This window comes from Gorilla gorilla, chromosome 6 (assembly GCF_029281585.2).
Source record: "Gorilla gorilla gorilla isolate KB3781 chromosome 6, NHGRI_mGorGor1-v2.1_pri, whole genome shotgun sequence".
NCBI classification, from domain to species: Eukaryota; Metazoa; Chordata; class Mammalia; order Primates; family Hominidae; genus Gorilla; species Gorilla gorilla.
The window spans coordinates 43,297,486-43,311,019 of NC_073230.2; the positions used below are offsets into that span (position 1 = coordinate 43,297,486).

At 34.1% G+C, this 13,534-nt stretch overlaps 1 protein-coding gene across 4 annotated transcripts in view; it reads left to right on the forward strand.

Annotated features, from left to right (window-relative positions):
- The window catches only part of SEPTIN7 (septin-7), a 104,417-nt gene that overhangs the window by 68,192 nt on the left and 22,691 nt on the right, over positions 1-13,534 (forward strand). For all 4 annotated transcript variants that reach the window (XM_055347602.2, XM_055347605.2, XM_055347604.2 and 1 more), the window contains 4 exons: positions 3,562-3,662; positions 4,543-4,677; positions 10,755-10,872; positions 13,397-13,489. In XM_055347602.2, the coding sequence (XP_055203577.1) occupies positions 3,562-3,662; positions 4,543-4,677; positions 10,755-10,872; positions 13,397-13,489 (447 nt within the window). The remainder of the gene's footprint in view (positions 1-3,561; positions 3,663-4,542; positions 4,678-10,754; positions 10,873-13,396; positions 13,490-13,534) is intronic.

Genomic DNA, 13,534 nt, shown 5'->3' on the forward strand with positions numbered 1-13,534 from the left:
AAGAAATAAAGGTTTTGGGAAGGAGGTTGCTAATAGAAAATGAGAGGGGCAAGGGATTTGAGGTCTCAGCGTAAGGAGACAGGGATATGAGAGGTGGAGAGGTTCAGGATAGAAGGCCAAGTTAGAGTTTTGGGATCAACTTTCTAAGTAAAGTAGTTCTGGGTCTTGATGAGAAGGAAGTATTTTTTAAGCATAACTGTTTTACTATTGGTCACTTCCTCTTTCATTTTCTTGTGGAACATGATGAAACATGTAAGATGATATTTGTCTTTTGAGCCAGTAAATAAGCAAAATAGATAGTTTTTGTGTTTGAGCTAAGTGGAGTATCTCAGGCCATTCCAATGTCTTCAGAGTTTTGGCTGTAATGCTACCTCTTGAGCAAGTGAAGGTAGAGGTAGGCTCTTGACAGAAGATTTTAACCCTCTCTTGAAAATGTTATGTTCTTAATTAAATAACATTTTTTATTTACCTTAATAAGTGGCATGTAAACATTAAGTTAGGTTAGTTTATATGACACTGTATAATAAACATTGTTTGACTTTTTTTCCTCAGATGGTAAAACTGAAAACTCAGTATTCTGGAACTCTTGTATACTGTATACACTCAGTATTAGAAAATGAGTACCTTGGATTTCTGGAATCTCGGATGCCAAAAGAGGTCTCAATAGATGAATTATACATAGATGATACATGGACGATAGCTTTAGTTTTATTTATTTTTCAGGGAAAAACAGTTGAAAATGCCCTTGATTCATTCTTTTGGTATTAAATGATGCAGCTAATCTTAGAGAACCCTGAGTGATGCCATAAAGATGTTGATGTGACCTGCTTAAGGAAAGTGCGTGGGAAAGTGGCCATTTGGAATAGATTTGTTAGAAAAGTTTGAAATTCTTGGACTTGAACTAATTTGTTTTCAATGGATCCCATGAGGATACTTGTAAAAGCAGATGATAGGATACAGTTGGATCCTGTGAATGGCACTAGTTTACAGTTATGTTTTCTGGATCTCTTCCATATGTCACTGACTTCTTTGTATTTGACCATGTATGGATACACAGAATTTTGTAGGCCAGAGAAGAAAAGAAGCTTTATAAACATTCCTTAAAGTGTGTAAAATACAAATCTTCATTTATCTTAGCAAGTCAATAAGTAATTAAGTTGTTGAACTGATTTTTTTTAAAAAACAGGGAAATATCTTAAAATTTAAGCTGTTAAGTTAAAATGTGTAATTGGTATACAGCATATTACTGAAGGTAGAATGGGCTTCGTTTGGTAATAAAGGAACCAGAAATAGTTGGAAGTAAAATTGGGAGATGATTCATGTAGATTTACTATATTGTTGTATCACTTTCTAGTGTGTAGTACTATGTTATTTAAAAGAGTAAGTAGGTAAAGGAGTGGTATGATTACTTTGGATATTTCTGCTTCAGCCACAGTTACCATGAATAAATGATCTGTCTTTATAAAGGAGATGGAAGTGAATTCAAGATATTGAGATGTTAGATTTGACTGGGTTGTCCTTTGGCTAGAAGATCACCAGATAAAATGTAAACCTCCTAAACTAGATGAGATGATACCATTAAACATTTTTTTTTGGCCCAGCACTTTGGGAGGCTGAAATGGGAAGGAAGATCGCTTGAACCTAGGAGTGAGGCTGCAGTAAGCTATAATCTGCCATGCACTCCAGCCTGAGCAACAGAGTGAGACCCTGACTAAAAAAAAAAAAAAAAAAAAAAAAAGTTTTTCCTTTGGTTCTCATGATCTCACACTGATGAATCTGATTGTTCTCTCTGAGTTATTTTGCCTCTCTCATGTTATTAGGGTAACCTGATAATAGACATGTTATCTTAGTTGTGTGGTATGTGACAGTGATCTCCTAAATGATGTGCATCAATCATTGATACTGAGGATGATTAGAAAATGTTACAACTGTTATTGATGTTTACTTTTTTAATCTACAGATTAATGATAATACATATTAATACTTAATATTCAGATTGCCAATAGTATATATTTGGTGGATAAATATCTTTTGGATCTGCAAAATTTTCACTTGATAGTTTATATCAGGATCAAAGCAGTTTAAAGAACATTAATCTAAAAGATAAGAATTTGGCGTCTCATTTCTCTAAAAGATAAGTCATGTGTGTCCACATCTCAGGCAGTTTTTTTCAGTTTTAATAAGTTTTATTCCTCATAATAAAATTTTTTTAACAGAAAACTCTTGATTGCTGTAGACCTCTGCTGTGTATTCGGTAGTCACTAGCCATATGTGGCTATTTAAGTTAATTCAAATTAAATAAAATTAAATATCAGCTCCTCATTTGCACTAGTCAGATTTCAAGGACTAAGTAGCCACACGGACAAGTGGAAGGTGGTGTTCAGTTGCTGCTCATAATAGTTGATACCCCAGGATTTGGAGATGCAGTGTGGATACACAACAATTCCATCATCTCAGAAAGTGTTATTGGATAGTGTGGCTACAGACTTTTCTTGCTCAGCAATCTTAGTCTCCGCATGTTAGTCTCTTGATGCATCAGGTAGCATCTATAAAACATGCCAAAAGGAAGTAGGCTATCTCTAAAAGTGTCCCAAACTTTTTGTCTTGTAAATTAGCTTATCAGCATACTTGGAGCCTCTAGCCTTAATAAGGACTTGTTATCCTTATTAAATGCGTTATCAGGAGAAAGCCTATCTTTTTCTGGAGGAATTATTCCCTTTTCATTTGAATCCGTGTTTGCTTTATCTTGGGTTCCCGAAAACTGATATTTTGCATTTAACAGCAGCATATGCCCAGGATGAATGATAATACATCTTCTGATACAGAGCTTGAGATTACAGAATGTCTTAAATTGTTCCAGGAACTGTTGTTATCATTTAAGTCCAATAATCAGTTAGTAAGGTTTCACCCTACCAGAATACACTTTTTTAAAAAAAAAAACTGTCTGGACTTTTGCTGATTACATTGTCCAGAATGTGAAGTATCACATTTGAGAAAAGATTGGATCCTAGCCATAACATAAATACAAGGGTAATACATCCATGCTGAGAAAGGTTAAGGAATGATAGTAAGTTTATTTGAGTGAGTGGTTGGGGCCAAACTTGATAGAGAATAGTCCAGGAAGACATTTACTGTAAATGGTAGATTAGATGTTCTTCTCTGATTAATTACATTTGAACTCTGTGAATTATTAAATCACACAAACTGCTTATTTGTATTATTAGATGCACATTTAAGTTATGTAAGTATTACATGTCTTTAGTGGTGATCACTATTTTATCAGTTCCTCTGTCTGTCTTTATACCAAGTATGAGTCATAAACCCAGTATGAATTTGCCAAGAGATTGGCAGACTATTTGTATATATGCTTTTCTTTCAAATAATCTGGATTTCCAATGACCACTATCATCAGTTCTAAAGGTAATGTGGTAGTAGGTAGATTTAATTTGCTAACAGTTTCCCAGTTGGTTTTGATAAACTCGAACGTCCCTACCATCACCCCTTGTAGGAAATCACTGATGTAATGTATGATATTAACATCTGCACCAATTACTCTTACAGGTGGAACAATCCAAAGTTTTAATCAAAGAAGGTGGTGTTCAGTTGCTGCTCACAATAGTTGATACCCCAGGATTTGGAGATGCAGTGGATAATAGTAATTGGTAAGAAGGGTTTGTCCTCACAACTTTGCAGTGCATTTGGGGTACTGGGGTAGTTAAACTTTTTCTTCTTAACATTTTAAAACTTCTCATCTTAGCAAAGGTCACCAAACTTCAAGCAACATGGCTTGGGTTTGTATACCAACTTTGCCACTTATCTGACAAAGTTGTTTAACTTCTTTGAACCCATTTACTTTTCTATAAAATGGAGATAATACCTATCAGAAAATTGTTTTTAAGACATATTCTAAAATAACATAGGTAAATAGAAGAATTCTCATTATTGTAAGAAATTTAAAACTGTTCACTTTAATTTTATCCATTTGTATAAATTCTATCTCAATCCTAATTTAAACCTGATATTTAGACTTTCAGTTTTTCTGTAAGTCCTACGTGAAGAAAACAACTATGAAATTTTAGTCTGAAGTAATTATCTTAGTATTTTATAAATAATACTTTTATTTTTGTTTGAATTCACATTGTTTTTGAGGTAATTTTCTGTCAACTCTTAAAACTCCCAAGTTCACCATGAAGTTTTTTTATTATTTAAAGTAATCTCTCATTTGAAATTTTAAACTGCATATAATTGTTTTCATATTATGAAGTGTGTTATTAAATACACTTATTAGTGCAAATAATATGCTAATATTTAGCTGTGTTTCAACAGTAAATAGTTTATTTTCTTTCATTTGGAAAGTTTTGAAATAATGAATAAAGATTTATTCAACATAATTTATATTTTTGAATATATAGAATAACTTGACATATCTTCTACTGGTAAATTCATTTTGCCCATTTGAAAATACTGATTATTGTCCTTTAACAGTCATCAGTTAATTCATATGTAGAATTGCAGCTTGTTTTGTTTATTTGCGTTCTATAGCTGGCAGCCTGTTATCGACTACATTGATAGTAAATTTGAGGACTACCTAAATGCAGAATCACGAGTGAACAGACGTCAGATGCCTGATAACAGGGTGCAGTGTTGTTTATACTTCATTGCTCCTTCAGGACATGGGTCAGTACCTTGATACTTCTGATTCCTTTTTTGTTGTTGTTGCTTACTGTTACCTTTATGTGCATACTTCAGTAATCTTTAAGTTTGTGAAGTACATACAACTGTACCCATTATGAAGTACTAAATTTCATGTAGAAATGTCTTAGTTGAAAAGCCATTTTAAGTCCTATATAAGCTAACAGTGATTTTACTCCTTAGTTCTTCATTCATAAGGATTTTCCCTGCTTCATGAAATAAACAGTGTTGCCACCATGGTTTGAGGTCTCAATGTGGCAAATTTAGCTTTCATGTTGACCACTCTGCTACTAATAGAAATACCAAATAAAGAGAAGCAGCCATACCAGTTAGACATATTCAAAATAAATCCAAAGATGCTGTTTATTATAAGTTTCATAGAAATGATTATCAAGAACACTTGCATGCCAATGTTTTCTTGTGCCATTTCTTTCTACAATAAATCTATTTGGCTTCTGTTTCACCTTAGCTGTCATAGACGTGTTGTTCAGGTATCATATTGTCAGTACTAATATTTTGTTTATTAGGACTTAACACCTAAGAATCTAGACATTAATCTAATCTGATTGTTCTGTTTGTTATAGTTAGCCTGTACTCCCTTTTTTTGTTTTTTGTACTTCCGCTGTCATTTTGAGTACATATATGTGTCATTGACAACTGCAGAATTTTCCAATTATTCTTCCTCAGTCTTTTCCTTTGGGTAAGTAACTCAGTATATATAATTCAGCCACCTGATGATTATAACTCCACCATCTCTCCACCAAAAGAACTGTAGTAGCATCAGGCTAAATAGCATTAAGTTATCTAACACACACATTACAGTAGTGTAAACCAATTCCTTCAAGTATACCTTTCTCTTCTATTTTTGGCTTCTTGCTCTCTTTTATTTTTTTATAGATAGGTCAATGCCCATTATCACTCTAGATGGATAAGGGAGCCTTAATTATATACTTATATTTTTGCACTGCCAGATTGTAGTGGGGTAAAGATGTTTCTTCTTTTATGTCTAATATTCTTTTACAGTACTCTCAGTTTACATGTTTAAATCACTAAACTGACTCTGACTTAAAAGGCTCAAAAAAAGTAATCTCAAAAATACAACACACTATATAACCTTTTATGAGTATTTGTGTAGCTACTTGAATTTGTATTTTTAAGTCATTCTCGTTTAACTTGTCAGGGCCTTTTCCTTTAAGCCAGCAGAGTGAAATCTTAACCTGCATTTAAGTCAATAAAACTTGTCAGCTTATAACCAATTTTATTATTTTAGATCTTCTGGACTCTCTCCAAGTTTAGTAATTCTCATGAAATCACATTCCTCCCATCCCCTTGGGGAAAATTTTATTTCCTAAAATTGCATGGGAAATGAGAGCTTTTTTAAAAGAACAAATTTTTATATTCAAATGATATGTAGTGGCTTTGTGCCATTTCTTATTTGTCACAAGGGGTAAGATGTTTAAAATTGCTATTTCTTATATATAAAAATGTACCTTTGAACAATTTCTCAGTTTATTTTTAGAAATGGAGCAAAGTTTTGCCCTTTGGTACATGATATTGTGGATTAAGTGAAGGAATATGTCACAGAATTTTATGTATAGAGTTCCAGATATCCTGCTCACTACAGACTGAAATTCCATGCAGTCTAATAGATGAATCAGAGCATTTCCGTCTTGTCTGGGTAGTCCCTGGGTTCCCTTTTTGGAGGGATTTGTTTTTAGAGTAATTATAAATTGGTCCAACAGTGTACTTTCAGTGCCTCCTACCTCCCTCTACCAAGTATGAACTGCATGCATGGCTAATGTATGATTTCAGCTATTATTGCTTCATTTGCATTGTTCACTATTTTGTAATTGTTATTAAAATAAAAAACTGACTTGGAACGTGAATTTTAAAATGGTGTTTTATCCTTCTAGTATTGATTACCACTTTTAGAAAAATTGGTGTCATCCAGTGAGTTTTATACAGAAGGATTTTTTCTCTTATACATACATACATACATACATACATACATACATACATACATACATACATACAAAAATTTGTCATTTGCCCTGTGGTTGTTCATTATGCTGTAGACTTTGAGGTTAAATAGTCTTTTCTCTCTAGTATGGGTTTATCTTCTAGAAATGATAAAGGATTTTCTATTGCTTAAAAACAAGATTTAAAAACTAAATTTGTTGATGAAAAGACCAGCCAATATAAAACTAAATGGACAGAGGAAAAAATTCAACCAAAATGTAATATACATGTGAACTAAATGTTTTCTGTTGCTGACATTTTGTAGGCTTCTGAAATTTAATGGGACTTTTACAAGGTTTACCTTTTTTCCTGAAGTTTAATTTTTAAACTGACTTAAATGTTCTTTGACCCTTTGGTTATATTTAAGAAGCTGACTTCCCTAATTTCCTTGTTATGTTTATTTTTAAATATCTTTCTTTCTAGAAGTTGGGATATTATAATAAATACTCAGCAAGTATTGTTTTGCATTTAAATATAAAATCTTGTTATTTGGATTTTAATAGTTTATATTAAATGCCCTTAAGATTTATTAAAATTTTGGATTAACCGAACTCTGCTTTTTTGTCACTGGATTGATAAGCAGGCTTATATCTGACATAACAGCTTAATAAGGTAGTGGCAGTTTAAATTTGTCATGAATATAAATTGAAAAACCGTAACAATTTAGAAATCTGAGATTGAATATTTCATGGCATTTATATTTAGTGTTTTATATAATGATTAATGAAAAGAAGCAAAACTTAAATTTATTTTCAAAAATGGATAGGTTCAGGCCAGATGCAATGGCTTACGCCTGTAATCCCAGCACTTTGGGGACCAAGGCAGGAGGACCATTGCTTGAGGCCACAGACTAGGCAACATAGTGAGATCCCATCTCTACAAAAAATTAAAAAGTTAGTTGAGGCTGGGCGCAGTGGCTCACACCTGTAATTCTAGCACTTTGAGAGGCTGAGGCAGGTGGATCACCTGAGATCAGGAGTTCAAGACCAGCCTGGCCAACATGGTGAAACCTCGTCTCTACTAAAAATACAAAAATTAGCCAGGCTTGGTGGTGGATGCCTGTAATCCCAGCTACTCAGGAGGCTGAGGCAGGAGAATTGCTTGAACCCGGGAGGCGGAGATTGCAGTGAGCCAAGATTGTGCCACTGCACTCCAGACTGAGCAATAAGAGTGAAACTAAAAAAAAAAAAAAATTAGCTGAGCCTGGGGGCGCACTCTGTAGTCTTAGCTACTCAAGAGTCAAAGTGGAAGAATTGGAGGCTGTGGTGAGCTATGACTACACCACTGCACTCCAGCCTGGGTGACAGAGCAAGACACTGTCAAAAAAATAAATAAATAAATAAAAATGGATAGGTTCTTTTAGTTAACACTAGTGAGGCAAGAACACAGTTTACAGATAATATAAACAGGGTTATTCCATCTACACACACTTTTTTCGTTGTGCTCCCTATTCTCTGAATGCCAGTGTCAATTTTCAGGGGATTTAAGACAAGGAGAATTAGAATAGGAGGCAGCTATCTTAATTCTCCATGTTTGCTTTCTCCCCCTCACTGTCTCTGTCTTTATGCCTGTCAGCCCTACTACTACAGTAAAGTATATACAATAATCTTTGTTAGTAAAAAGGACTGGACTATCTTATTAGTCTTAGGGCCCTAATCCCCCCAATTTTAATATATATGTTTCTCTTTCTTTATTTTAAAATGTCAGTCAATTCAATTATTAGTGTGTCAATAAAATTATTAACAGAATGAGACCTTTATTTCATTTTTCTCATGTTTTTATAAAAGTTAAGGAATACCACTTTAGAATGGTAGTCCTTTGCAAAATATTTCTAGTATCTTCATTTATTCTTGTGAAACATTCAATTTTAGTCCACAGTATATTCCAGATTTGAGGACTTCGGTTCTCATTTAGAATTACTAAAGGACATAACGAAAATCACAGCAGCTTACTTTTTTTGTCAACAAATATTTGGGCACCTTCTTGAGTGTTAGATACCACGCTGGGTGCTGAGGATACAGATAAATTGAGATAAGGCCCTCGCTGTAGAGGGTATTTCAGTGAGAAGATGGGAGAAACAAATACAGATGCTCCTCAACTTGGGACAGGGTTACATAAACCCATCATAAGTTGAAGATACGTTTAATAGCGTAGCCTACATTTGGGCAAAATCATCTAACATAAAACCTATTTTGTAATAATGTGTTGAATATCTCATGTAATTTATTGAATACTGTACTGAAAGTAAAAAGCAGAATGGTTGTATGGTTTCTATTCTATGCGTATTGCTTGCACACTGTCAGAAAGTTGAAAAATTGTTAAGTGGAACCATAGTTAGTGAGGACCCATCTGTATGCAGGCAGGCAGTTATGGTACAGCACATTAAGTGTTGTCACCACATAGAAATATGCCTAGTCTCAAGGTTACAGAAGGATTCCCAGTGGAAATTGGATCATAAGCCAGTGTCCTAAAGGATGAATAGGAATTAGCCAGGCCAAGGAGAAGGAGGATGAGAATGGAGGAGGGTGTTCCAGCTAAGGTAGTAGCCTGTGGCCAGATGTCAAAGTATGATGCTTTCAAGGAATTGTAAGAAATTCAGAAAGGCTGGCACATTGGAAGTAGGAGGCGAAAGAAAGGCCAGGAATGCTAAGAGATGAGGTTAGCTTGAGAATCTATGTCTTCACAAGCTTTGTGGGCCATTCTAGTTAAGGCATCTGGCCTTTAATAAGATTTTTGGTCAGGTCATAACTCCATAAGATTTGGATTTAGAAAGACCACTCTGACTTCAGTATGGATGATTCATGTTATAGTTATTCATTCCAAAGGACTTGGCCTAGACTAAAGTAATGGAAATGGAGATATACATACATCATACATACACACATCTATACACATACTATATATAGGAATAGGATTAGAGGAGGGGAGGAATCCTAGGTTTCACACTTGAGTAATGGGGAAGATTGTAATGCCATTCACTGAGATAGGAAGCGTAGAAGAGGGAAAATGGGGGTTCAGATGAGCTTTTGATTTTAAGGAGCCCATGGAACACCCAGGTAGCATATCCATTGGGTAAACACAAACCTGGAACTTAACAGTGAGATATGAGCTGTCTGTGAAGATTTGGAAGTCAGTTGACCAATTGAAGATAATTGAAATCTATTGTAGTCATAATAATTGTACTGAATGTAGAGTAAGAAGAGAAAGCCTGGTAGGGAATTCTAAAGAATGTACTTCTTAAGGGACTAGCTTACTAAGAGGGTCCTGAAAAGTATCCTAAGGAAGAAGAGCTTGTGAGAGAATAAGTAATGGTAAGCACCATGATAGAAGTATTTAGTCACCTTCTTGAAAGTACAGAGGCAAACTGGAGGCAGCAGCCAGATTGTAATGAATAAAAGGGATGTTGAAGATTATCTTGTGAGCATCTTGTCAGAGAAAGATAGTTGGTAGCAAGAACTGAATGTGGAGTTGGAAGAGGACTACCATTTTTCATTTTTAAAAAATCCTCCAGCCTGGGCAACCTGGCGAGACATTGTGTCTACAAAAAATACAAAAATTAGGCAGGCATGGTGGTGTGCACCTGTAGTCCCAGCTACTCAGGAGGCTGAGATGGGAGGATCTGAGCCTGGGAGGTGGGTTGCAGTGAGCTGAGATTACACCACTGCACTCCACCCAGGGCAACAGAGTGAGACCCTGTCTTAAAAAATTAAATAAAAAAAAAAATTTAAAAACCTTGTAAATTTTGAGTAATAAATATAGAGATAATTCTAGGAAATTCTATTAGGAGCCTTTCTGGTTTTTCCAATTCCTCTTTAGGGCCAAAACCCTGTGACCAGGGTTCAAGGGCAGGAGTCAAAGCCTTAGCCACTCCAATGCTTCTTGAAGTCCTGTTCTACCTAACTTTTGCTGGCCTAATACATCTTCAGAGTGTTTCTGATAAGTAAGTAAAGTAGTTACATTGTATTTAACTAGCATTGGGGATGTGAAGAATCTTGTTCTCCCAAACTGATCAATTCAGTCATATTAAATACTGTGTATTTCAGACTTAAACCATTGGATATTGAGTTTATGAAGCGTTTGCATGAAAAAGTGAATATCATCCCACTTATTGCCAAAGCAGACACACTCACACCAGAGGAATGCCAACAGTTTAAAAAACAGGTGAGGAGGATGTGTTAACCCGGGTTTCTTATACCGTTCTCATAATTTGCAGTTTTTACTATTTTTAGTATAATGTGTTGCAATCCATTCCTCTTACTGCTTTACTATATTGTCATTTATACTGTATTAGAAATAACTCTTCAATCTTCTGCCTTTGTCAGTTTTTAAATATGGCTGTTTTAAGTGTTCTGTAATAACACCCCCACAGAGACAATTTCTCACCATACTCTTTAGAATTATTTTCTTTTTTCTTTTCTTTTCTTTTTTTTCTTTCTTTTTTTTTTTTTTTTTGAATTATTTTCTTAGAATGAATTCCCAGGAGGTGGATTATTCTTTCAAAGGCTATGATTGTTTTTATGGGTCTTTATCTCCCCACTCCCCATTTTGTCATGGTGCTTTCCCAATAAAACAAATTTGTTTTATAAAGTGTACATCTGTTTCACTGTGACTTTGCCAGCATTGTTATTTTTATTTTGAAAACTTTTTTGGAATGAAGTGGTAACCAATCATTTCTTTGTCTTTTCCTTTTATTTTCCCGAAAGGCTGAACATTTTAAAAGCAAAGTCGTTTTTTTCCCCCTTTTTGTAAACATCTGTTCAAATCCTTTGTCTTTTTGACCAGTAGTACTTGGTATTACCTGTATTTATTGATATGGGTTCTTTTTATTCTGGATATTTAGTTCTCTCCCATTTTCACAATATTTTTTCTGTTTTCTCTTTTGCTGCTTATTTTTGTTTTCACTGCACTTTACGGGATATTTATAGTTTAAGTTATTGTTCAAACCTGTGACCCTAAGATTAAGAGTCTCATGCTGTATGACTGAGCTAGCTGGAAGGCCACTAAACTGTTTTTCTAGACTCACGTCTAGTTGTCTCAATAATATTGAGTTACACAGTCACACATATTTCTAATTTAATTGTGTTTGGTTCGTTATATGTTACATTTTATGAAATGTAAGGTCAATTCTGGAACCTTTCTCTATTCCAGTAGTCCAAAGGCCAGTAGTATATTGTTTAAACCACAGCAACTTTATATAATATTTAAAAGTAGATTGTAATTATCTCTATTGTCCATATAGTCCTATTGTAACAAAATACTTTGTTTTTCACCTTTTTCAATATGAATTTCAGAATACCTTGAAACCTGTTATAAAAAGCCTGTTAAAATTTGCTTTGAAGTTGTGCTAAATTCATATTAATTTTCAGAAAGTTTTAGTACATTGTTTTTACTGTATCTAGTACTTTTGTGTTTTACACTTACCCATTCCCATTTTTGTTTTGTAATGTGCTATTTCTAAGTTTCAAACACTATCATATAATACGTTTCTTTTTGTTTATTATGTGTTTCAATTTGGATTTTTACTGATAAAGGTAAAAAAGATGAATATGAAGTGACCTCTTCTTTCAAATTGGTCACATCCTGGTGGTTGTACTCAGGTCATTTTAATATACAACCTCTGACTAAAACCACTCCTTTTAGAGCTAGCTACTATTACTCATTTTTCTCGTCATCATGTATTTGTCAATTCCTTGTTTATTCTTTTTTTTTTTTTTTAAATATAGGTACGTACCCTAATTGTAAAAGATGTGTGGTCCTATTTTTTTTCAGTGACAATTTTACTTCTGTTTACTTCTGTCTAGTATAGTAACCATGTAACACAATTTGTTCAGGGTCCTTTTATAGCTGCTGGGAAGCTTTGCCAAGAAAGTTGCACCAAAATATAAGTATAGACAGGGAAGCTAGGTTTAGGTATATTAGCCATTGGTTTGTTATGGATTCAAATAAGGATAGGTAGTTGAAAATTATTTGGATGTCTGTATTCTGTTTAGAATTGGAGTGATTTTGGACATGATAATTTAATTTGAGCTAGGTCATTTCTGATGTTAATAATAAGTTGTCTTCTCTAGGTTTCTGCATTCTCCTTATTAATTCTTGAGCTTCTTAATTTCTAGGGTGTGTTTTCTCCCTGTGTCCTTCCCTAATCTTACACCTGTTGCTCCTCAATTTGTGTGTATGCACATGTACATGTAAGGATTTTTCTGATGAATGTGCAGGGAGCAGTGCTGTACTTAGTTTTACCTTACTTTTGCCAGATTCTACTAAAAATTTTAGGTGAGTTTAGCCCTGTTTATTCAACTAAATAAGATACTTGGGAATTTATATCTAAAGGAAGAATCTCAGTCATTGTAAATAAATGACCTAAAGTCATTATTGTGGAAATCAATCAGAGAAATTCCTTTCTGGAGTTTTACGTCCTTTTTGGAACTCTTTTGGTATGACAGCTATATGACTTTAACACTTCGGAAGTAATTGGATTTGGTGTTTATATATCAACTTCACAGTTAAAAAAAAAAAAAGACTAGCGTAGTACTTTAATTTTGGATTACAACTTTGCATCATTAAAAAACAGTAAAGGGTCTGGAACCAAGGACCCATATAGGAATCGAAGAGGCATGTAATGAACATAAGACTAATATAGTAATTATGTATGGTGCTCTTTTGCTGACTACTTCTTCCATTTTAGATAATGAAAGAAATCCAAGAACATAAAATTAAAATATACGAATTTCCAGAAACAGATGATGAAGAAGAAAATAAACTTGTTAAAAAGATAAAGGTAGGTTCATCCCTGTACATACGCTAAAGTAATCTGAGGCCTTAA